General features: G+C 41.2%; 1 protein-coding gene across 1 annotated transcript in view; it reads right to left on the minus strand.

Annotated features, from left to right (window-relative positions):
* Positions 1–27,177, minus strand: part of arid5b (AT-rich interaction domain 5B) — a gene marked incomplete at its 5' end in the record, with an annotated part of 76,360 nt that overhangs the window by 39,628 nt on the left and 9,555 nt on the right. The window contains 2 exons of the mRNA XM_083988713.1: positions 2,026–2,256; positions 25,956–26,190. Of these exons, the coding sequence (XP_083844839.1) occupies positions 2,026–2,256; positions 25,956–26,190 (466 nt within the window). The remainder of the gene's footprint in view (positions 1–2,025; positions 2,257–25,955; positions 26,191–27,177) is intronic.

Genomic DNA, 27,177 nt, shown 5'->3' on the forward strand with positions numbered 1-27,177 from the left:
TCTGAAAATAAACCTTTAGCTTAAATGTGGCTCACAGAGGAATGGCATTATTGAGCCAAGTGAATGAGCAACAGCAGCCACAGGATGTTAGCGTTACTATTCATAACTTATTTTCCTATGCCTAAAACCGTTTTCCCTTCTGCTCTCACCTCTGCTGCTCTCTTAAAATGCAATTACCTACTGGTAAATTTACAGGAAAAGAAAAACAATGACTTTTTGACCAGAGGAGCCGTTACTGTGAATGTCAAATTGATGTTGCACAAGAAGCCCGCCGAGCTCCACTGTGCTACCAAACACAGGAAATATAAAGAGAGATGAATCACCATTATTCCTTTGTCTTAGCCCGGCTCGGGGGTTAATAAAATGTCTGGGTCCAGGAGCGGCGGGGAAAAAAGCACAGTGAATGGCAAAATAGACATGTTCCAGCATTTCAAAAATTCCTTTCAGAGGTGTAAGTGCTGAGGGTGTTTGAACGGTGGTCGCTCATGTTCATAAACACAGAGAGAGAGAGAGAGAAATACCCCTCTGGGGACAAATTAACCGACTCCGAGTGAAAATCATAATGAAACTATATTGAAAAAGCAAATGACGGTCGATTGTGTTGTATTGAATTCCGCTTTTGGTCTTAATTGACAACACTAAAACCAAAACAACATTGATCAAAGTTCACATATGTTCAGTTTTGATGGCTTCAATCTATGTGGGGCAAAGGTCAGAAATGGACAAACAGAGGGGTTTTTATCATAAAAGGGAGGAGCGACGGCAGAAATGAAACGACAGAACACTAAATAATGATTTCCACACTAATTCAAATTACAACTGCAGACTTCCTCATATTGTGTAACAGCCCTTTTTTCTACATAAAAGCCAAGTGACAGGTATTATAGACCAGAGTTAGGGGATTGTTTACATTTTGTGATTTATTCTTGTTATTTTTCATGACTTTGGAATGAAAACATTGTACTTCTATAGCTAAATATAGAATAAAAAATAAAAAAATCAACTGAAAGCTATTCAAAGATATGCACGCATTACCCAGAGTGCAACTTAACCACTTATGGTTCAGTGGGAAATATGATGAGTTCCCACTCGGCTACTTCATCAGAAAAGCCTCCTGAGGTCAGAATTTCAAGTCATGAACAGTGCGTAAAAACTGCACTTCATCTGGTTTTGTGTCATTAAATGAGTCGTACCCACATTATTGTGCAATTCTGCTTGTAGACATCTTGTTAAGTCGCTTTCACCCGCAAACTATCATGCAATGTGCCAATAACAGCAGTCCCCTATACTATAGCCCCAGTAGAGTCAGGTATGTTAGGGCAGAAGCTGTTGTTGACGTAATGCAGCCTGAGGCGGAGGTCTGATTAGGTCACCTCTGTCTTCCTATCCCCGCAGTTCCTGGTTTACATTGTCAAACCACCAGGCGTGACATCATTATGTGGACTTATACACACACTGTATGTATTAGCATTCATCATTGCCAGACGCTGATGTGTAAAATCAATGCACTTGTCCTCTGAAAAACGCACTGGATTGTGTGAGGAGGACTGCATCATCCCCGAAGCCTGAGGATACATGTTTGTTTTCACAGGTCAGCAGCTATGTTTGATACAGAAGTTCCCTTTTCTTCTTTCGTTTTGATCGGCAGCCGTTACACAAATTAACATTTTAAATGGACAGGGGTATATATTTCTGGGATGGGACTGAAATCAGTTGGCCCCAAAAAGTGCAAACACTGTCCATTTATCCACTAAAAGCAGACGTGAACAAATGGTCAGGGTAACCAAAAACGACATAATTGAAAGTTTGAGATGAACCGTACTGTGAGAATGAGTTTTAAGTGCATGCTTACATCCAGAGCTCAGGACATGAGGAGCTTGATGTTTCACAGGGGCCATGTGCAACACTCCAAATGTCATAAACCGCCGCCGCCGCCGCCGCCGTTAATGGCTGTTAGCATTTCAGATGAGCTAATACGATAACTTATCTAAAGGCTGCAATCAAATCCCCAGCTGCCACACTCACCAAACTCGTCGCAGATGCTCTCATTCTGCAGCAGGGCGGGGTGTTCGAAGGTGTCCCTGCAGTAGAGGATCCTCGTGTTCCCGCCCAACGCAGCGATGCCGCCCAGCGCCAGCACCGTGTGGTCGATGAGCAGGGAGGACGGCTGCTCTCTGAGCCGCGCCAAAACCGAGCGGTACCGGCAATATTGGGGGTAACTGAGGACCAAAACCTTCCGCCCGTCTTCTTCCTGGCCTGAAAAACACACAGAGGACACAAACAGAGGTTTAGAGAGCGCACAGGGATGAGTTTGATTCAACATTGGACAGGGAATTCTTTAAAGGGAAACAGAGAACATTTTGTTTCTCAAGTGCTCCTGTAAGATTTGAGAATGGTACCACTTAATTTTACAGGACACACTCACTCTTCCATTTCTGTTCAGATGTTATTACTTTACTCTCTCTCTCATACATCATTCTTTGGCTGCTATTATATTCTGACTCATCTGCTGCCAGTGTACGGTGAATATGATCCTTTTACTCCTTAGCAGTGGCCTTAAACTGTGAGGTTTCCTGTAATGTGTGTTATAAGGGAGCTTTATATATTTTCCTTGTGTAACTTTGGTTTAGTATGATTTTAAAAGGAAATAAAAACTTTAATGTACGAAGCTTATTTGTTTTCAATAATTCCTAGACACCAATACATGTTTGCTATTTGCTGTTTCCTCCAGTGTGAACTAGTACCTTGACTTTTGAACTATTATCTCTTCATATCCTCTCACAATGGCAATGTGCTTCAGGAAATACATGACATTCAGGAAAAAACACGCTGCGATAGTGCTGTTTCACTGTGACTTCTAATAGCTTCCTCTTAAAAAATTCTCACACCCCTGTCCTCTTTGTAATAATGACACATAGACACACGTTGTGCAAATAACATATGTGGTCGGGCTGCATGTTTGAAATGCATGACGTGTATGTCTTGTTTTGACATAGTTTTCTTTTACAAACACATGGTCAAGGTGAGGAATCTAGATTTAAAAAAAAGTTATCCTCCTGACTGCTGAGTATCTCAACCTTCAGCCATCTTAGTGTTTACACCTATTGATACCTGCCGGGAAATCAAGCAAAAAAACAAAACAAAACAAGTTGAGTAAAGTAGTAATCTCACAAAGCTGCTTTGATAGCACAGGTGATACCAAAACCTCCCATCAAGACCTGGTTCTGGCAGTGTTGTTTCTTGTGTGGGTGTGTGATTATTAGTATTCCAGCGACAGGGTGTGAGTTTGATTAATGCATTATTACCTGTGACAGCTAACTGGCAAAGAAACCTTCTGCTATTATTTGGAAAAAACCTCAGGACAGGAAGCACAGCCTAAGCTGAAACAATAACATGGCGTAAAAAAAAAAAAAAAAAAAAAAAAAAGCTGAGGGAGGATATACTGATAGACAAATCAAACTGCTAATATTACACCGATACCATGTCAGAGTCTATTGCCATGCCGAGAGCTCGGTGAGGCTGTTATGGAGGTACAACTGTGCATTGAGTTGAATGTGAAGTTCTTGTTCAGCATGCATAATGTTTGACGGGGGTGTTTTGGGAGCAGAACTGCCAGTGTATATATATATTCATAAACCAAAGCACTGGATAAACAGAAGATTTTGACTTGTACGGTAGATGAGTGTTAAGGGATTGCCAAAGTTTTTGCATTTCATCCTGAGGGGGACATGAATGTCTTGTAGCGAATTTAATCGCAGTCCATCAAATGGTTCTTGAGAAGTTTCAGTCTGGGCCAAAACACTTTTCATCCCAGAGCAATAAAAACACCATAAACTCAGTGTTGAATAGTTACAGCAGATAAAGTATGCTGCTATTATGGAAACTTAAAACAGTGCAAATACAAATGTCAAACAAGTCGGTGCAGGAACATTTTTTAACTTCAATTATGTTCAGCGTGCAGATATCTATACAGGACTTAACATGATAAACTAGGAGCTATTGATAATATCTGTTCAACTGAACCAACAGACAAACATTTCATTATCCTGTTGTGACAGGATATGAGCTTCGGTATGTATGTGGAGCTAGCTATAGGTTACTATAGGTTACAGCTCTTATTTAGATCGCCTTCATTATAACAGAGCACATCTGCCACCCACACAGCAGAGATATAATTATTATCGTCCAATTATTATTTCTTGATGCATCGGGGGATGGAGGTGGGTGAATAAGGCACCGGAGGAAATCAATACTCCAATGAGCCGATTTGTAGATTCAGAAAATACAGTCCTCAATTTTTAATGGTGGTATTTGATTACGAAATCTGGTGAGTTTTTTCTGCCAATGATGTTTAACAAAACTGAAAGAGCTGAAACATTCTTTGCACCACATGGAACAGTTTACACAAAGAGATAACTAGGTAGGTACATAAAGAGATAACTAGCTAGAACTAATTACATAATGCGTTACTGGCCTGCAGTTTGTTATTGTTTTCATTATCGATTAGTCTTTTGATTATTTTCTCAATGAGCCATTTAATTGTTTTGTCCAAAATACAAGAAAAAACGCCACAGTCATTATTTCCAAAAGCCAAAGTAGACATGTCCTAATGCCATGTTTTGACTGAGCAGCAGTCCAACACGTATTCGGTTTAATGTGATCAGCAAACATTCACATCAGAGAGGCTGAAACTATTGATACAATATGAATATGTCTCTGGTCCAACGCTCCCACGGGCACAAACCTGAGAATGTGGCCATAACAGGTTTCTAATCTTGTGATTATATGATAAGAAAAATGACTCATGACCTCAGCAGAGGTAATACAACACAGGACAATACAGCACAGTGACTTGAAATTGCTTTAAATCACACACTCGCTCGCACACAAACTGTGAATGTGCATTGTTCCTTAAAGCTTCAGTCAATGTCACATTTTGTGCACTCACTTGCTCTTATGGACTGTTGTCTGAAAGCAGAGAGCTAATATTTTTCCGAGCTTTACAAAGCTGACTACACGGTTCAACATTTGATGGAGCGGAGTCAGGCAGTTTGAAACATGATTTTTATATGAATTATTCACCGTGCTGTCCGCTCTTACAAAGCCCTTGGACAGGACATTCATGGGAATTTCTGCTGGTGAGTTAATATTTCAGGGGAGGATAACTAGCCAGCATTTCACCTTGATGTACACTGAGTTTTAACAGGTCCATTTAAAAAATGCATTTTTCCCCCCCCCCTTTTTTTCTTTGGCTGTTATTTTTTCAAGCTGGCGGCTGATAAAAATCACTGAAATGTGCAGCAGGAGCGGAGCAGGAAGGACAGAATTCATAACATATTTACAGCAGCTGCATTCCCGACAATCAGCGCAATTAGTTCCACTGAACTCCAATATGACGACCACTTCAAAAGAAATTATTAAAGCCATTCAACCAGCACACTAACACACACACACACACACACACATATGCAGAGGTACTGTAGGAGCCACCAAGCCCACAGATGTATAAACACACATATTCCTGCGATACATATCACGCTGCAGAGTCAGACACACACATTCATCAAAGATTGCGGCAGTTGTCGTATGCAATTACAGCTCAGAGGTAGGGCAGGCTTTGTTTCCAAATGTCAGGGATTTTATTGTAAGCGGTCACCGTCAGACCTGCTCTTTCTCCTGAGGACCCTCACAGCATTTCACTTGATTAGATTCAATTTGGTGAGAGAGCTGCAGGGCATTAATAATGCTACAAAGGCGTTGTAAAGTATGCATGTCAGGGTGTGTGTGTGTGTCAGTGTGTGTGTCGGTGCGTGTAATGTACATTGAGTGTATATAGACTTTAAAAATTCCTTTTGTTCTTACAGCCCGACCTTTCAGAATAAAAGGACGTCCTTATCTGTACGCAAGCTTTCTAATTGGTTTGGGCTGCGGCTGCATCACTAGAGAGCTGCAAGACACAGTGAGAACATTATGCAATTTGTTTCTCTCTCTTTCTCTCGCGCTCTCTCCGGATACCCCTCTTCTGTTTGTCCTCCTGTCTGTCTGTCTGCTGTCTCCTCTCCTGGTGGAAGTATATAGCGTGTTGATCAGACAGCTGTGGCGCGGGGCAGATTATTTTCAGAACACGCTGTAAAGCTCCTGACCTCATAAACAACAATAGTGTCAGGGTCATAACCGCTCTACGGGACAGCTGACGTTACAACCGCTCAGTCAGTGCAGCACTCAATAAACTCTATTACAGTACCACGACAGTACAGTAAAGCGATGACGCTCGCGGGCAGTTAAGTAATGTATTTATGACTCTACGTGTCACGATCTGTGCAGCATGGTTAGTAATAATGTAACATGGTTAGTATAATGTCCTCTGTGGCTCCTTCCAAACTCACCCGCCACAACACAAATTCATACCAGAAAGTCTGTGCTGCTGCAAACTGGAGAAGTGGGGGGTGGATTATAAAAGACATGGGGTTTTACAAGCTAAGAGAGCCCTATTGAAAGATGCTATCGAGTTGGTTTATGTAGGATCGAGTGTTTTTGGAGCTTGACTCATCCTGGGGATTAAAAGTCAGAATATTTCGACCCCTGTTGCTTCAATTTTGTCCTTTTTTTTCTAAATCCCCCAAGTCTCTTGCTGAGACCCTTAATCTGTTTGTCACCTCTGTTATCATTAACAAGTAACTTCACAAAAGGGAGAATAATAACAAATAGATAACAGATATGTGATACGATCAGAGGATTGCAATGCAAAACAAGGCAAGGCGTTGAACAGTGCGGGTGAAATGTCAACTGTGAAAGCATCTACGCATTTCTGAGATGATATGGTGCATATAGTTTGGGAGCCAAAAATAGAATTTCTTGTTCCGACATTCCTATGTAGTTACTGTTGGATAAACAGACAGCACATTTTAAGTTCATGTGATCAGTGGCAGCAGTGACATAAGGGATTAAGAATCCAGCAAAAAAAAAAAAAAAAATATGACTGCTACTATTATAAAATGGTTTTTAAAATCTATTCGGAAATGTATTGATGGTTTTCTTGAAAGTGGAAAAAAGTCAAAAGAGTGATATTATCATACGTTTAGTCTTATTTACAAGTCTGGCAGCAGAATTTCTTCCGAGTTTCTTGGAGACACGACGCGGGTGACTGAGCCGCTCAAGTCAAAGAAAGTGTGTAACAATAATGCAACCAGGATGTGACACAGGCATGAATGAGTCTCGCTGTGTCTGGAGATGAGAGGATAGAGGGTTGATCTTACTCCAGTTTAAAAGGCGTGCAGCTAAACCTGTTGTCTCATATACATTAAATTGTGCGCGTAATACGTACTGTAGGCGTTATATGACAGGAGCGAGTCTAAAGCTGCTGATGTGCGTGTTCAACAGGGTCACGACCAATGATACTAATGTATGTTTCCTGAGGTTTGAGCCAATCATCCCCTCATGTCAGGGACATAATTATATAAAATGGATGGTCTGTTAAACCCACTTGAGGCTTGGAATACCTTAAAAATGACATCAGTCAGGAAACACATTATGAAGAATGTTTTTCTTTCTTTCTCTCTCTGGTTTTCATTCAGAGAAACCTATTAGTTTCAGGTATTGTTTTGACCAACGGTGGCATTAAAAAGCTTGTACAATGAATCAATACAGTACGTTTCTGCTGTGGTTTTTGCAGGATTGTGCTTTGCTATGAATCATGACCCAAGGGATGCGACGGATGGCACACGGATGAAAGAGAAGTGAAGTCAAAGAAAAGCTGTAGCTGTTGATTTTTCCGAAGACAAAAGCATACAAACATCACTGAGCGATATTGTTCCTTCCAGCACCTCTTTTAATCAAAACCTTTACAAGCAGAGATGTGGAGCAAAACACAAACAGTGAACAAAATGAGTAATTCCAGTGCAGAGCTTTTGTTTCACTGATTTGAAAAGAAACAACTGTAAAAAAAAAAAAAAAAAAAAAAAAAAGGGATCACACTGCTGCTTTTGATTGTTCTCATTTTCTGGCTTCCAGGCAGCCACTGCTTTCTATTCAGAGCTGTACGACTTGCAGAGACTTTTAAGTTGCTAATAATACACTTTGGTGCTGTGTTAAAGGAAACAAGAAAATGTGAGCGCCGCCTGCCAAACAGTGACTTTTTAACGCCAAACTCATATCATCCTTTTCACAACATCTGCGCCTGCTTCCTGCACCGTCCCTCCAAAAAAATAAATCTGATTCCTCTTAAAAAAGCCTCGAGAACGAGATGTTTTTAGCAGCTGACTTTTCAATTCTTGAATTTCCCTCAAACACAACGAAGCATTTCAAAACAGACAAATCACTTGCAAATGCATGTGAATAATAGCCGGTTTTAAGTCTCCGAAAGTTGATATTCATACTGACATGAAATGAGACCAGCGCTGAAACAATTATGCTTAAGTGACTTATTGTTTTTCTGGTTCCAGCTTCTCAAATGTGAAGATTGGCTGCTTTTCTTGTAAGAGAATATCTCAAATACTCTCTGTTGAACTTTTTTTTTCCCCCCTTTTTTTGTAAAGGACAAAATGACTGGAGTTTGAGATCATGAAGGACCTTTCTGCGAAATGACTGTTCAGTTATTTGCAAAAAAGACTCAAGAGAATGATGAATGATAAAAGTAATCATTAGTTGCAGCCCTGAGTGAAACCACCTGAAAATGTGATGATGGTGTTGCATGTTTAGCAAAAAGTTTGTGATGTATCGGAGAACCGTGGTTAATGAGCCAAAAACTTGCAAAAGTAACAGTATAGCCCTTTTACAACATATTAAAATGGGGAATATTGCACTAATGTATCAGACTACGCTGTAAACGACACTACTACTGCTGCTGCTGCTGCTGCTGCTGCTGCAGTCCACAGCCACAGACTGGGAAAGTCATTAGCTACAGTGGCTGGCATGAGACACTCTGCACAGTAAAAAACACAGATCTCAATCTACTCCAGCCCAGTAAAAAAGCAACATGCCGTAATATATGTGCACAATTTTTGGTTCATAAATATGACAAACTTGTATTTAACAGTGCAGCATGGATGTGATGTTTGTGGGGGAAACGTTGGAGCGAGCCAGCTCTTCCTCTGGGAAGTGGAGAGGAGAGACTGTAGTGTGATGCAGCCTCACTGTGTACCAGAGAAACAGGAGTGGAAATAAGCATGATGAGAACAAGCTCTGACACTATATTAAAGAATTAAAGAGTATTTTGTGCAATTACACCAGAGGAAAAAATGTCTGTTTCTCTTCCATAACAAGCATGATAAATTACTCGTCATAATCAAAATCTCAGAAATGCCGCGTACGACATGAAACTCATTAATTGTGGTTGAAGCAGCTGCTCTGCTGGATGAATAGCTATTGCAATATTAGATGAAACATCGCTGATATCATTGAATTTCAAAACAGAAAAAAAAAAAAGTAGGTCTGAGATCCTCTAGAGGAGAATGTTCTGTAGTGGCTTTGAAAGTTGGGAATGAGACTTGCGTGGTAATATGAGGGCTGGTGACAGTTAAAAGCAGATCTTTGCTGGCTAATTAAAAACCAAATGTGACTCAAGTAAACTGTGTCATTTACATTCAACCGAGCTTAAAAATATTCCGACTGCCCACAAGCTCCTGACAAGATCTCTCAGGCAAGTGTGCTCATTTCTCTTGTCACAGACGAGCAGGAAAAAGCTGAAAACCATTACTCTCGTGCTTGCTCTCTGTCACCCGCTGTAGTCCTTAAATCACTCACTCGGCTCAAATTTGCTGTTGTCAACATTTCCACATTATCTGCTCGGCCAAGGAATTTACTGGATCCCCCTGCTGCTTTTGTGGGGTTGGCGAGAAATGGCAAGGCATGTAACCCAGAGCCAATAATGTCACTTTCATATTTGATGTTTTCTTTTTTTTCTCCCTCTCTCTCTCTCTTCTCTTTAAACACGAGTTGTAACACCAAAAACAAGTCCAAATCCTTTAAAAAAAGAGAAAGAAATAGGCAGAAAGTAACAGAGAAGATTGAGAGGAGGGAGGGGAGAAGCAGAGAGGAGGAGGAGGAGGTTCTTGTTTGGTATTCTCCCTCCATCCTACAGGCCCTACGCTGCTCCATGCTCCATATTGATCTCCGAAGTTGCCCTGTTTCCATTTAACCTCATAATATATAACACATCTCTGATTCATCCGCCTCTTCTCTCTCTCTCTCTTTCCCTTTCTCTCACACTTCTCAATGACGGGACATGACACTGAGAAGGGCCCATATAAGCAGCAGCAGGCGCCCGATCTGGCTATTGGTTTCATGTTATTGAAACCTGACCAAATAAAGAGGGAACAGCATCTGTCAATGACACCAAATGGAAATGATGCGTATAGGGGTGGGTGGAGGGAGAGGGGAGAGCGGGGCGGAGGCAACATTGTGTTTCCTACCAAGAGAGAATTACATAAAACAATGAAATAAATTTGGTGCATTTGCATGATTCACCGCTCGCCCAATCTGTGAATGACTGCACCATCTTGGGTAAAACAAAATGTGCTAGAACATTTCGCTAATTACAAGATAGTCTGTGCTGTAAACAAAACCACATTAATCACACGCGGGACGCCACATCAATAAATCACTACATTGGGGTGAAACAAAGCAAAGTAATCACACAGTGTGTCACCATCGCTCGGCTTATTTTGATCAAAGGGTTGAGCAAAAACTCGATTAATATTTCAAATTTATTTTATAGATCTGCGTAGAGGAACATACTGCGTTTGCAAATGACTCAGCGGCCGTCCGTCATCAGCAGCACATCAGTCACACGCGCTGACTCGCCTTTCCCCCCGTTTATCATATCAGCACCAAGCTGTGCTCATACATACACAACACGAACACAAAGTGCATGCAAGGCGACATTTAAAGGGACAAACCGCCCTTTTTTGCTTATCAAATGGGATCGATATCAAGACTTAATTTTCCACACGTCACATTCATATTCATCACTTCCATATGTCACAGATAAATAATACAACTGATGATGGAGCCAATTAACTGTGCTCTGTTCGGCATTACATCAGACAGAGCTCTTGCTGCACTGATCAATATTTTATATTAAGAATGGATCAAATGACTATGTGCATTGTGAAAGGACTCGCTCATAGTGATGAACCGTCACCTGTGTGTGTTGTTTCCCACAGCATCAACTCATTATTGTGGTTTTTAGGGCCCACAAGTTTAACTGTATAGGTTCACTCTCACTGCTCCATCAACCTCATTTCCAGCAGCAGCAGCAGCAGCAGCAGCTGTTTGCACTAAAATAAAAAGCCCCAGAAACCCCACTCTGCACACTGCACACTACACCGTCAGCACCAAACAACAGGCTGTACTGTATAGTAGGTATTTTTCCTCTGATTTGGTGGAGACCAAAATAGAGTTGACAGATGAGATAATGTTTGAGCAATCATAGAAACCTGTCTTGCTGGGTGTGTAAAGTGTAAACTGTTTGCTAACAGCTTTTAATACATCAGTGTTGTGTTTATGGGTCGCTCTGCAGCACCTAAGCTCCCAGTTTGCTCAAAATCACGAATTTAACGGCATTTATTTTGCAAAACAATAACAATTTATCGTAACATTCGATGCCTACAACACATTCCAACAATTGGTTGTCACTGCTGCGGCAGTATAATCTATTGTTCATTTGTAAAACCCCGTATTTCCAAACATGTTTAAATTTTAACACATGAATCTGTCAAACACGGCTGTCTTGAGTTTGGATTTTCTGTTTATTGAGAAAGCAACTGTTTATCTGTCAAACCCAGGGGCAATTTGAGACCAATAAACAAGTGGGAGGCTGGTTTGTCAGACAGCTGGGACACTAGCGGTGTAATTAGCCGCATTATGGTTAAGTATGAATGTTCTGGACGCAGCCAGATTATGAATGAAGGGTTAGGAGACTTGTTCTAGTGCTGCAGGACTGGTTTCAGGAGTTTCTCTGAGGGTGTATCAGCTGATCTGCTGCAGGCGATGACAGACAAATGTTCATATCTGATATTGAGGATATTCAAGAGTGTCAGATACGTATGGGGTGGAGTATGACTTTAAGAGATATTCACAGGCCTCGTCTGTGTGCTAATTCTTCTAAGAGAATCATAGTCTCACTAAAGGGCACAAACACCCAGAGGAAATGTTCTATTGAAAGTGTACAGAGGGCAGAGAGAGGCAGAGTAACACACACACACTCACACACACACACAGAGAGAGTGTAATACATAGACAGAGAGGAAGAGAGAGAGAGAGAGCCCTCCATGCATGCTGGCTCCTGTTCTTAATTATAGTAAAGCACTAAAGTGCCTCATTCATTTCAGCAGGGTGGGGCAGTGGCCTGTGATAAAGAAAAGAAGAAAAAAAATAAAATTCAACAACAACAAAAAAACGTTTATATAATTTTCACCTCAATTTATTCAAGTGTGCAACACAAGGATTGGGGACACAGCTATGCATACAAAAGACAAGCACACACACATCCACACACATACTGGAAGTAGCCCTCATAAGGAGTGTACACACACACAAAAACACACACAAACACACACATAAACATGAAGAAAATTCAACTTCCCTCAGTTTAATTCCTTCCCAGATGTTCTTGTGGTTGACAAGAGGGGGGGTGTGTGTGTGAAGGGGGGGTGGCGGCCATACCACATTTTGAAAAACACACACCCATATTAAATGTTTTCGTTAAACTGAGAGGAAAGGAGGAGGAGGAGAAGAGGGGAAGGAAAGGAAAGAGCGAAGAGAAGGGAAGAGAAGAGAAGAGAAGAGAAGAGAAGAGAAGAGAAGAGAAGAGAAGAGAAGAGAAGAGAAGAGAAGAGAAGAGGAGGAAGAAGAAGAGAAAAAGAAGAAGAAGAAACAACACAAGCACTTTCCTCCAGTTGATTTATGTGATTCTATTACATTAAACATTCTTTCCCCTGAGCAGGCTCAGCTCCCTAGCAACCATCGCTCGCAGCCCTAATGTGTCTGGCGCGGGGCCAGGGAAAGCTGCCTGCCTTATTGATTGCCAGATTGAAAAGTTTGCATTTAATAGGTCCTGTAATACATGAAGGAATTATTCAGAGGGGCTCCTTGTCAAAAACCCAAATTGGTTGCTCCGACTATCAAAAAACAAGGGGGCCTTGTTACAAATGAGCTATCAGGAAGCCCCCCCCCCCCCCCCCCCCCCCCCCCCCCCCCTCCTTTTATTATTGTGCCTGGGATGAAATTATACTGTACACATGATTTGGCCCCTCAGAGTTATCACAGGAAAAAGCTGAAAGCATGATTACTACAAGGGTTAGAGGCCACGTTGTCACTTAAGATGAGAAAGACAAGTTTGCGCCGTGTTGATCCCCCTTCTTTTTGTGGAAGTGATGGATTGGCCCCAAACACTGTTCGCTGTCTGGTCCCCGGCTGCATCCTGACTAATGAAAGACTACTGCTGGGTTTTGGGGGTCAATCCACTTATGGCGCAGTCAATTCTGAGAGTAAAAAAAAACAAAAAAAAAAACAAGCTGCTCTGCAAGAACACCAAAATGTGCAAATACCACAGGGAGCAAATTTAATCAACTATCTTTGGTTGCAGAAATGCAGCTGCCTTTTGACTACACAAACAAGTGAAACCCTTTTTCTCCCTCCAGGTCGCTCTCGCTCGCTTCAAACGAGCCTAAAAGCTTCTACACCCAGGTGATGATACTCTATCTGCTATGACGGCCACTCTCATTTGTCACGCAGCTCTGTCCGACACAAACTCAATTGAGCAGCTGTGATCAGAGATCTCAGAGGTTGTCACCCGAAGAGAGAGGAAGGGAAGGGGAGGGAAGGGAAGGGGGGGGATACACCGTCTTCTCTACTCAACAACCTGTAGTAGACAGGGCCTGTATTCAACCCCACACGTCCTCCTCCCCCCTCCTGCAGAATTAAATGGATGACATGTTTGGCTTTAAATGTATCTTTAATGGGACAGCAAGTTCCCATTTGAGTGAGTTCTGCAGGGAAGGTTAAAGCAAGGGAGGGAGAGAGAGAGAGAGAGAGGAGAAAAAAAACATCTTATCAGGAGATTGGGAATTGGGTCAGGCAAGGAATTACATGCCATTCTAGATCAAAGTTGCCGTGTGTATTTCCTCAAAGAAGGGCCCCTCATTATCAACTCAACTTATTTCTCAGGGTGTATGCTGTGTAAAAGGGGGGAAAAAATGATTTAATATGTTTTCAGTGAAAGAATGAAGCAAAAAAAAGAAAAAGCAAAGAAGAGGTGTGGTGATGGTGAAGGCTATTTGGGACAGGCATGTTTCCCATTGGTAAACTGTAATGAGAAAGAGAAGAGAGAGAGAGGAGGAGGAGGGAGGGGGAGTTGGTGTATTTGTTGGGGGGGGGGGGGGGGGGGGGGGGGTTGTCATTCAGCGTGGCTGTATTGTAAATTCCTGTCATTATATAAGAACCTCTCTCTCTGGCTCCTATCGTCAGATCGGTACGGAGGAGGAAGGGCTTTAAATAAACAGCCCGTTGAGTTAAGCCAACTGGAACCCCTTTTCAATAATTATATCCAGCACAATACTCCATTTACATTGCATTTATTTAGCTTAAGGACTTGACAATGTAGCAAAAGAAAAGGGTGACATTAGCGGCGGGATGATAACAACTAGAGCGGTGCGCTCCCCAAGGGGAGACGTTTTAGTCTACGGCTTAGAGGGAGACTTTACAGATAGCAATATGTCATTAAAAACCAGCGCCATCTGTTCAGATTTCTTGTTTATGTGCTGTCATGGATATAAAGCGCATTGAAGACACAAAAGCAAATCCCAGAAATGCAAACTGTAGGATTTTCTCTTGCATACTTAGCCGTGCAATTAGTTGTGATTACACATCCTAACAGCGCCACCAAAAAAAAGAGACGAAAAACAAGCACTAACAATTGTTTTCTCTCCGCAAAAACCCTTAATGATCTCCGTTTGAAGTTGTTGCACCCGGCTCGGTCCTGCACACAAACAGTTTTCACAAGACCGCCGTGTTGTATGCATGTGACAGACGCAGTATCTGGCTTAAACAAGCAGGTAATTTCTGATAAAACTGCAAAACCAGCTCGGCTTGAAGTTCATTCATTCCAGATTGCGGAGCGCGACCTCAGATGTGGCAAACCTCCGCTTTTTACTCGACAGAGCTGTAATCACTGTAATGCAGCACATACAGTGTTTGGGAGCTGCTTGTCTCACATTGCACAGGGAAGATAAGAACTTCAGTGGAGAATATCTACTATGGCTGCGATAACAAGTTTATGTTCTCTGGTCATTCTTGCCAAAAAGAAAAAAATGCTTGTTATTTCTCTCTGTAATATTTCTGTAGCTCTTTTTACATCAATATGAGAGGGAAATGACAGTAGGAGATATTTCTGTTCATGTGCCATTTTTTTTTGTTTATTCCTCTGGTGGTCATTTTATTTTATGAAAGCCATCAAAGGGGCCGTTAGGTGGTGTGTGTGTGTGTGTCTGTGTGTGTGTTTGTGTATATACCTGGGATCTCCGACCTCTGAGAGCTACTTTGACAAAATGAAAGTGGCTGAGAGAGCTATTCATGGCTTATTTTACTGCTTACATTTATTCACATATAATATCAAAACCCCTCAGACTGAGCTCCAAACCACACAACAGATGAGTTGAGCTATGTTTTTGAACTCGTGTTTCTGAACCAAAAACATCTTAAACTCACAATTTATGTGTCAAAAACTCACTCAAACCTGAACGCACAAACACAACAGACATATTTTTAGACTGAGCGGGACGCAGACTTTGCGAGAACACAATTACATCCAATTTGCATTTCAAATAAACTTCCATAAATCTGCTCGTAAACCAGAGAAGAGGCTTCGTATAACTTCAGAGCTTGCTTGTTTCAAAAACTTCATCAGTATCAAAGTGATCCATTAAGAGTCGACACATCTAATGATATAGAACAAACAGGAAGTTATAATTGATATTTCTGTGTATGTAATATAAACATGAGGTATGAGAGAAAGCAGCTCTTATGTTGTAGCTCCAGGAAAACTTGTTTAATCTATGAAAACATATTTCCTGTCTCTTGGAAACACTAAGTTTATACTTGCTCATATAAATTAAGATTTACGTAACACTATTTGGATGTCGCCTACGGCATACCTGCAGTAAACAAGCTCGACAGCGTTGAAACCTGTTTGACTGACAACTGTTTAACAAATGATTACTTGTGCATGTTTGTGTGTGTGTGTGTGTTAGATTTGATTGTTGTCGCAGCAGATTTACTGAGTGAAGTTATGTTTCTGGATGTTTACACTGCGCTTTGTACATGTTGTTATCTTTGGGCTGCTCTCAAACCGGGGACCGAGGGTTTACGGGGACATGTCGGGGAGATCCTCTGTGTATACGGTATAATACGAAGCGCGAAGTACCACGAAATGAAAACAACATGAATCACAGAGATTATTTGGCAAAGCCGACTGTTATGCAAGAACTTGCCAGCTCCTAATGATGACTGGCAACATGTGTGTGTCATAAGACGGAGGGTGTAAATGATCCGAAATGCCACGAGAATCGATTTGATCCTCGTGAAAAAAAAAAAAAACCTAACAAACACTGGCATATTGTGGTAGTTTATTGCGAGTTTTTGTCACCCAGCTCTTCTTCTTCCCCCTCTTCACACTCAACAATTATCTTCAAACAGGATAAATCAAACTTGTCCCGACACTGTAACTGTACACTGTAACTAGGCTATTGTTAACTTTAGATATTATCCCCTGACACATAGAGTGAAAACAACAGCTTTTCCCTGAGTTATGGCTGAGGGGGAGAAGAAGAAAAAAAAAATCATGGGGGAAAGAAAAAAACAAGACTGGCTGAATGCCTCTCATTTTGCCAAGTGCTCCTCAGGCCAGTACATAACAAGGAAATGGACTGACAGGTTGAGAAGGAGGACAGAGAGGCATCAGTGATCTATTGTTTGTAGCCAAGGCGCTCCTTTCCAACTCCCCTGGCAGTCAATATATCAAAGAAAGCAAAATATATTACACCATCTGCACCCAGATATTTTTACAAACACAAATTATGTCAGTTGTATTTCTTTGGTTTAATAAAAACATTAAGAGCACTTATGTATCCAAGCAAGTATGTATGAGCACACACAAGCACGCACACGCATACAAGGCTCCCACCAAAGGTCTGGAATCTATCAAAGCCCCCGTTGCAATTACCCTCCAATGTGGGAAAAATGCATTACCTCTGTGCTGTGAAATGAACACTATGTTATTCCTACAAGGTTAGACGTCTATCTTCCATACTGTGTGTGTAGTGTAGTGTAGTACAGTCGGTGTGTAGCCTATATCCCGCAGCCTGGCTCTGTGAACCCTCTTACATCAGTTCTGCTTTACAGATTATGACAAATATTCAGTGGATGTCGAGACGAGAGGCTGATCTGCAATCAGCTGTGAGAGCTATTTTTACCTTTTGGCACAAGTCGTATTGAAAGTGTTTTTTAAACACTGTAACGCAAAGGTAGAATTAAACGAGTGTTTAAGGTGAGAGGTAATTTGTTCCCGCACACACACACACATATATACACACACCCTCACATACTTAAGGAGTCAAGTTATTATTGTCATTGTGAGCAGGTCAGTCTTATTAACTCAGGTGGAAGAAAAGCTTGAACAAGGTGAGCCAAGATTGAAGTCGCTGGGGTTAAGAAACAGAACTAGATCTCTGTTTCTTTTTAATCCTGACGTTAAACACACACAATGAGGTCATAAAACGCATGTTTGGGTTTGTTCAGGAGAATGAACTGTACAGACAGTGAATCTTCTGTTTGTTTGTGACCTCGGTATCAAATGAAAATTATCTCCACATTTCCAGATTCACTTGTTGAAGATGATGTAATAATAATGTGAATCACGTCGTGTACTTATCGGAAACAATTGAGCCCAGGGAAGAAAGAAAAAGACTCTTTAATTAATTATAAACTATGAAAATAAACCTATGAATATTAGTGTATTACATACATATGTAATGTAATGTTGTGGCTGGTTGAGGTGGAGCTCATTTAATCTGTTTCATAAACTGTTTAGTTATTCTAATCTGTAAAAAAATACACCATATTCAATATTTATATAAGAGGGGGTATAAATTAGAGATACTTGAATAAACTACAAGAGCCGCAGTACTTGGGTAAATGTGCGCTGCCAAGATAAATTCCACCGCTGTTGACGATGCCTCATCATCCTGAGTGATTTTCTTAATGTTGATTTGACTTTCAAGTCCGTTTTGTGCACAACAGGACGCCCAGAAGAGGACAGTTTTACACGCATTCATAAAGCAGATGGACTGGCATGCTCATAAAATATGCAGAGTTATTAACTGTACAATCTGTGATGTCTAGAGTGCCTACTGAGCAGAACAGAATCATCCGTATCTATCTATCTATCTATCTGAAGGCAGGATGTGAAATTGTCAGGAAGAAAGAAACATATCAGGGAGACTTGTACAAAAGGCAAGTCTGTGCTGAAATATTAATGTTGCTGTAATACTTGAAATGAGCATCATTGTGACAAAGACGGATATAGAAATCTCTCCAGAATGGCTGCTGGTTGGGTAACACTTAAGCATGAGTCAGAGAATAACTGGAACTGGCACGCAATTTGTTTAAGAAAAAGAGAGGAAACGTTCCTAAACCAACATGCAGCCTCAGATCAAAACTAACTCCTGATCCGTGTGATTTAAAAGCATTTCATTAAGAAAAATAACAACTAATATTAAATAAATACCGGGAATTTTCAGAGTCAAATGAGTTCACGTGTTATGAAACAAGCCCTCACTCCTTTTTCTGCCTGTTTAAGATGCCTGGCAGAGGTCACATCAATAGCATCTCTGTTGTTCCAGACCTGACTAATGGAGAGAAGAGAGACACAACTGTTGTTTCAGAGCTCGCTAATGGAGAGACGGAGCTCTTCATTTCCTCTGAGGCCATTCTCATTGTTTAACCATCCACCAGCCTGCCTGCCTGCCTGCCTTCACACACACACACACACAGAAACACCCCACAACACACACACACTCACTCGTGCAAGTCGAAAAACACATTATGTGACATTCCAGAAATAAAATAACACAAATTATTAATGAATATAGCTATCCGAAGAAGCTGAATTTGATTACGGTGTGAGCCATAACAGGATATGGCTGGGGTGCTGGGTGGTCGACCCCCCCACCACCACCACCTCACCCACCCACACCCGTTCTCCACTCTCTCTCTCTCTCTCTCTCCCTCTCCTCTCTCTCCCTCAGTGTGTCTTTCTCTCTCTTTTCTCCTATTCAAATTCGAGGCATGCTCAAACATCTAATAGATTTTTCCACCCCGGCACACAATTTACTGCTTACAGATTTAGAATTCTCTGGCTTCCGGCCAGGCCACAGTCAGAAGGGAATTAATGATATGAGCACATCAGTGAGGAAAAACAGCTTGTGATTCTCTCTCCTACAGGTCTGAGCATAATGAAGAAGATACTGCCATAACCCCCCCCCCTCTCTCTCCTCTCTCTCCTCTCCCCTCCCCTCTCTCAACACCACCAAAAGAGAAAAAAAAAACATACCAGCACAGGAGGGAAAGAAAGAGAGAGAGAGTGGGGGAAAGGAACATAATCAATACAAACACTCCATTAAATTACATCAAAAGATATTTTGGACAGTTTGTAGGATTAGTTCTGCAGAAAAAAAAAAAAGCAGAAGGGGAAGCAAATATGTTTGAGGGGCGGAAAGCAAACAAGTGTAAACGATACAATCTGCCACATATTCTGAATAGAGGAGTACAGTGTGGCGTGTCTTTAGAGGAAAAAAAAAAAAAAAAAAAAAAAGGCTGGTATTCTTTCTCTGTCAGTCACAACATACCATTACTCTCGTAACACCACGGCGCGTTCTCTTTATCTTTTCCAAGAAACCGCTTACTGCTTCCCACGTTGCAGTCGAAACATAAAACATTTTCATGTGTGATAGTGACTCAAAGTCCCAAATATTGTTCTGTATTGTCACCAAGACAAATCAACCATGAGAAGACAGCATCTGTCTGTTTCCTTATCACCAGCTCCTACCCGCATAAACATTCGGTGACGCTCTGAACAGTCTCTGAAAAGGGACAGAATCTACCCTCTACATCAAATTGAAATGTTCCGACTGAAATATTGTTGGGATATCAACTCGGCGTATATGTGCCAAGCCTGGCATACAGATCAGATGTTGCATCAGAGGGAAATACAGTGGTTCTATCCCCGAGCGGGCGAGGCTGTAAAAGAATCTCGAAACGCAGCGATATCGCTGTGTGTGCCTTGCTGGCCCTCGAGCTCAGTCAATGTAAGTTTAGCTCAGATCATAAAGAATTGTTTAAATGTGTTCCAATCTCCTGCTGCACGCTAATTCTGAGAAGCTTTTTATGTATGAGGAGTGTTTGTGTTGGAAGAGTGACAAAAATCCCCAAAACGTATTCAGACTTCAAAAGAAAGGCTTGATTTTTTTTTTGAATGTGCTGTTGATGGACACTATTGTTGCACAAGGCGATACACAAAGGAAATAGAAGAGCAGCTCACAGCTGTGGAAAATTTGACTAATTGTGGATGGTTGTGAAAGAGTTTCTTGAGAAAAAAACATCAAATAATATGAAAAAAAATATTGAGTGTGTGAGATTTAAAGGACAGGTTCAATGTTTTAACACAATAGTTGTGTGGTGTCCATATGTGCACTGAAACAGCTGTTTATGCTGATCTCCAAGGGACTAATGGAAGTGATCAGGAACAAAACCCCAGAGTCCTGGTAATGTGCAAATAAAAAATACATCCATAAGTTTATCTGGAGTTGATGGAGCTTCAGCAGCCTCAAATCAAGCAAGTGAACATCTTCCAAAGATTTCTTTTTTGCACTAAATTCCCTCTCCAGTTCAGTCAAACATCAATGATGCTGCAAAGAAACGCTGTCCGGAAAAACACAAAGAGAAAACCTGGTTCCAAAACACTGCAGGTATGTACCAGCTTTATCAATTCAGACTGTGGAGGCCATATTGACTTTTAGTAAACTTGAACAGACTCAGGGAAAAAACTAGTATTAGTATCACTCTCAAGTTGCATTTCGATGGTAATAAACTGGTGAAGTATGTTGATTTCTTCTACTTTTCTCCTAAGGTTGGTGGTTTAATCCTCATCCTCTTATATCCACAGGGTGAAGTGTCCTTGAGTAAATTAGTCCTGATGCATATGTATGAGGGAAAAAATGTAGGTCCATTTGGACAAAAACAGCAGAAAAATGAATGTAATGCACTTAAAAATGTACGTAATGCACGGGGATGAAGGTCAGTTATCATGGATGGATCATGTATATTTAAAATAATCACAACAGAGTGCATTTTGATTCAAATCTGCCACGTTGAATTTCTCTCCGCGTACTGATGGAAATATTGGAAGGAAAACATGAACCATTTCCAGCTTTTCATGCAGCGAAGAGTCGCATAAAGAACGCTGTCTTTCCTTGAATAATAATAACTGACCTTCATTACCATCACTTGCTGAATATTCCATGAAAATGTTAATGTTTTCTGATATTTAATCCATCATGCACCCTGCAGTTTAGCACAATCCGCTTGTATGCATCCGGCGGGGTCAAGCGGCACAATTACAGTCTTAGTATGAAAGCGCCCGTATATTCTTAACAAATATCTTTGATCTCTTAAGATATGGATAACCACAGTCACAATATTTGCTGCAGTATAAAAGTAAAAGGCTGAATGCTTTTTTCAATTCACTCCTATATATATATTTATTTATTTTCTGCCTGCATGGTTGTACTTTTTCCTGAGCCCTGATCCTCACAGCACTGAGGGATGAGCCAGCAACAGATGATACCATAGGTGAGGGCAGGAGTCAGGAGCTCCCCTCTATGTGTTTTCCAATACAGGAGTCACACAATCTGTGACCTTGTATAATCCTCCACATCATCTTAACTCATAATCTACTCACTAGTGTTTTTCTTTTTCTTTCTGCACTTAAGGCTTCAACTGGAGAAAAGACAAGACAAGAAAAAAAAACCTATTGAGCTATTTTGCGAGCAAGAGCACTCCTTTGTGAGTATGTGTTTTTCTTCATTTTATTGTATTATTTTCCCATCTATGGCTCTCTGTTTCTTCCAGCACAAGCCAACAAACTGTATCAGCAGATACAGCTCTCCAACGCTCCTGCCTCGTAGTATACGACCAGAAACCAATTTCGGCAGGCAGCAATGAAAAAAAAAAAAAAAAAGAATCAGGCCAGTTCTCAGGGGAGAGATAGAGGGGCAGAATGTAAACTTCCCTGGCAAGCCATCCCTGGTGGCTTTAACTGTAAAAAGAAGCTCTAATACTCCCTCCACTACAAGATAAAGTGAGTGGACACTTTGCATCACCTGATTAAGTGGATTACATTACATATTATGTAAGGACTGTAAAATACTCCCAGCACTTGTCTTTGCCCTGATCTCTTGATGGATTATATGTAATTTGTGTTTAACTGTATCTCTATGGAGCATTTAATGTATTTAATACAAATATGCTTTAAAAAAAACAAAAAAAAAAAACAATAAAGAAATAGTTTGACCTTTTTTTTTTTAACTTAACGTCTTGCTAAGAGTGGGATCATGAGAAAATTGATACCACTCTCTGTGCACTACATATGAGTCTAGAGCCAACAGCTGATTAGCTTAGCTCAGGATAAAGGGTATGGCAGCCTTACAGCGAGAAGTTACTGAGCTCCGCCAGGAAATACTTCAGCACATAACCCCTTGTAAAACTACAGCACTGTGTTTTTAACATTTAAACAAACAAGATTAGTTGGGTTGTTATAGCAGATTTTGTTACCATGCTAACCACGGTCTACGTCCCCCCCCCTCTTGTTTCCACTCTTTATGCTAAGCTTGGCTAAACCGCTTCTTATTATGGTAGATTCACATTTACTGTAAAGACACTTCAGATTTCTCTAAATGTCACATCATTCCTTCAACCAGCCTGAACTCTAGAAAATGAATAAATATTTTCAAAGGAGAGTAAGAAAAGGCCTTTGTGTGCTTAGTCAACTGCTCTTTTAAAAAACAGTCTCGCAGCCTGAAGTTTCAATTATGATGCCAATCATGTCTCTGCCTCGCAGGTTTCTGAGAATCACAGTTACGGATGCTGCAGGACAGCAGTGAAGGTCACTTGTCTCCCTAATTAATTACTTTAATTTGTGTGTGTGCATCTTTGCTTTCAGTCTCCGCGCGTTTCCGAGGACAGAATGCAGCTTTGTTCGCTGAGCAAGATGTAATTCCCTGTGTGGTGCAGATCAAGAACAAAACAATATTGCATTCTGCGATTTTGAGCCACATATGTCTTGTAGTATTTCATATGTTGCCTGTGAGACACAAACACATAACAGTGCACTTAATTCACACTGGCAGCATGCCAGGAAAAGTTAGGATATGCACTTGGAAAAAAAAAAAAGAAAAGAGAAAGAACAGTTTCCCTGGATAACAATGGCACACTTTATTGCTCTTTAGCTCACAATGGTTTTCTGTGCAGCTTGTGGTATTGCTGCAGTATCCTGTTATGGGGAACAATCCAATTCCTCTGACATAGTTACAGATCAGCCCGAGAATAACAATCAGCAAATATATCATTCAGCCACTCCGGGCTATTCTGTTCATATATATACAATTCAAACAAAAAAAAATGGAGAAAAGAAAACAAAAAAATGTGTATAGCTCCGTCATAAAAAAAGCCAGTTTAGTCAATGAGCCAACGTATTACACAGAATTACGGACATTCAGCTACAGGATGCTTTAAGGGTACTTTTATATCTGATCTGCTGCTGTGGCATGAATATTTCATTTCAGTAGTCAGCAGCATTGCAGTGGCACATTTCATATTTCTATGCAAACCCTTGCTCAGAGTAACATGCATTTGCCTTGATGAATAAGTGATCTCTCGCTCTCTCTCTCTCTCTTTCCCTCCCTCTCTCTCTTGCTCGCTCTCTCTCTCCCAAAACTATGCCCCTCTCATATTGTCAGACTGTCAACAACTGACACACGCCAAAGATGTAGTGAACAAACAAACAAATGGATAAGTGAGTGCACACCACTGATTGTCGGTGTGTAGCATGTGTGCACGTGTCCATCTATGTGTATGTGTATGTAAGTGTGTCAAAGTGTATGTGTGTGTGTGTGTGTGTGTGTGTGTGTGTGTGTGTGTGTGTGTGTGTGTGTGTGTGCGTGTGCGTGTGAGTGTCTCTGGTGCCCTGCCAGAGTCTGAGCCCGTTCTGCTGAGTGGGCAGATTCTCTGGCGGAGTGTCCCATCGGAGTGACAAGTGCATTTAGAAACAGCCTGATGGAGTCATTAACGGCAGCGCCGCTCATTAGCAACACACGCACGCACAGGCATACACACACACACGCACACACACACACATACACACACAACCCCTCGGTAACAATAGCGTCATCGTCAGGTTATTACACTGACAACAGCTAAATCTATAAAATCTAGACGATGCAGCACATTTATAGAAAGCCATGATATGGAACATAATATCATTTAAGAAACAGGCTGACAACTCTGTTTATGAAAGCGAGCAATCACACACACGCCCACAAGCACAATCAAACTGTATTGATCACTGGAATAACAACAAAGCTTCCATTATTGATCCTTTTGTCCTTTTTTTTTTGCGTATGAGATTCAAGCAATGTCGAGTAATCAAGGGCATTACAGCATCACACAAAAGACACGCACACACACACACACAACAGCTTGGCTTGCTGGAAGATCTCGGGCAGAAAGCCATGCAAGATTCATCAATAAACCACCATTTTCTACACACACACACAAAAACTAGCTCATATTTTAAACCCACGGCAGTTTCACTTCCACTTAGGCTTTGGGCTTCAAATGATTATAAAAAATTACTTAATAGAGGATCATAAAACTTAAAAATCTGGCTTTAATAACCTGGAGACATATACTCACAACCTGACAAGAGGTACTGTAATTCCAATGGTATTTTTAGCATGTTTGCTAAGCTACATTATACCATTATAATCAGCATTAGGCATTACATCATAGCCATGTGAGAGAGCGAGAGAGAGAAAGAGACAAATAAGTGGGAAACGGCTTCAAAGGGAACATTATGTTCTTTCTGATTATTAGGCTCAAATGCCAGAGTTTCCTATTTGCATCAGGTGAGTCATCTGCAGAGAGACATGCAGCGCTACGTCGGGCCTGATTCATGGGTATTGCTGTAGAGAGACCCCAAGAGCCCAGTGCAAGAATCAAAGACCCATCGACACTTAATGGCACCATGTACATGATGAATACGCCAGACAACCATTGAGACGCACACAGCGATGATCCTTAGAGCTGCTGAGATGCACAGACACAATTACGAGGCAAACTGATGGATAGAAGAAGGTATCAGAGGTGCTGTAGACTGCAGTTTGATGCGACTCGGTTATTTAAAGACATTACAAGCTGAATTATGTGATTTTTTCTTCTTTTTTTTTTGCGATGCTGCCTTTGTTGTTGTCACACTTGGAAACAGAGCTGTTATACTGTGGGATGGTAATGCGTTGGCAAACACGCTGCCATTACCTCTAGCTTGCCTCTATTAGTGTGATTCTCAGCTCATTATATCGGGAGGAATTCCAACAACATACTGATGAATTACTCCAGTCAAGACAACACTTGTTAAACCAACCAAAGGACAATAAACATAAGCTGATTTATGGTGGAGACGGGACACAAATACAAAATAAACCCTCAACACAAGCAGCGCAGAGAAAATGGAAACGCTGCAGTATATACTGTATATAACCTTTTAAAGAATAAAGAGATGGTTTTTAAAAAAAAAAGTACCCTCAAAAGACGAGAAAAAGAAAACTGAGGATTCTTCAGGCGCTCACCTAGCTGTGCCCTCTCCCTCTGGACATCCTTGAAGTTGAGTCCGCTGGTCAGGGTGCTCTCTCGGTAGCGGTGGAGGGCCTCCCGCCTCCCGTTGGTGCCCAGCTCGCGGAGCACGGCGGGTTTGAGAGGCTCGGCCTTCAGACCGTGGGTCCATCCTGAGAAGTCTGGTACCGTCCACTTCACCAGGTCCTCCAGCCGCACAATCACCTTCTCAGACACTGCAATTACCTCGTGCTGCAAGGAGGCAGGGCAGAATCCCGATTACAATCAGAAGGAACATAAAGGGAGTTATATGAATGCAAGTGTGCCAAGGTCATTTCGGTAGTACAACCGTTTTAATGACTTTGTTTGAGGCAGTTTTTTTTTGTTGAATAGACACAAGGAGGTATACGCAGGTAGGCACAGCTGACATTGAAATTTTCAAAGTGAAATCCCAAAGAAAACTCTTTCACTCACACTGCACATATTTATGCAATTATTCTGGGGATAGAAAGTACAGATAAAAAATAAAAAAAAACTCCCCACAAGCAGCACATTAGGAAACAATGAAACTAAGCAGACAAGACCATTCAGTATTAGCTTATTTATACACTATCGCCGCAAGAATTGAGACCCTGTACTTATGTAAAAGTAGACGCACTAGTCCAGTTTTAGATATAACACAGAACTGCGTAATATCACATGAGTGGTCCTTGTGATTTTTAGAGAAACTCGTCTTCTGTAAGTATCATCATAAAGTAAAACAGACTGGAGGTTAAGTATAAATACCTAAAACTTGTGCTTCAGTACAGAGTCTGAGTAAACACTTGGTTAAATCCCACCACTGGTGAGTAATGTAGCCTATATAAAAGGGGCAGATTCAGGATCAAAGGTTGGGTCAAAAAAGAGGCTTCAAATCAGAGCCAGAAGAAGAAACAGGACAAACAACAGGACGTCCTCATTTATCAGCTAAATTGGTATGTGCGTCGAGTAGTGTTGCGGCTGTGGATGCACATTCATGTAAGTAAATTACGGCAGCATGAATATGGATGATGTGGATGATTGCTGAATTGAATTTATGCCAGCAGTTAAATCAATGTCAATGAGGACGTAGATGTTTTAGACTTTTTGATTAGCATTTAGAAAGTCAGGGCTCCTGATATTCACCGTGAATGTTGAGATTTTACGCTTTCAAATCACAAGTCGCACTCAGTGGCTCTGATTACACCTTCAAAGAGGAGA

The sequence above is a fragment of the Trachurus trachurus genome (assembly GCF_905171665.1).
Source record: "Trachurus trachurus genome assembly, chromosome: 15".
In the NCBI taxonomy this organism is placed as follows: Eukaryota; Metazoa; Chordata; class Actinopteri; order Carangiformes; family Carangidae; genus Trachurus; species Trachurus trachurus.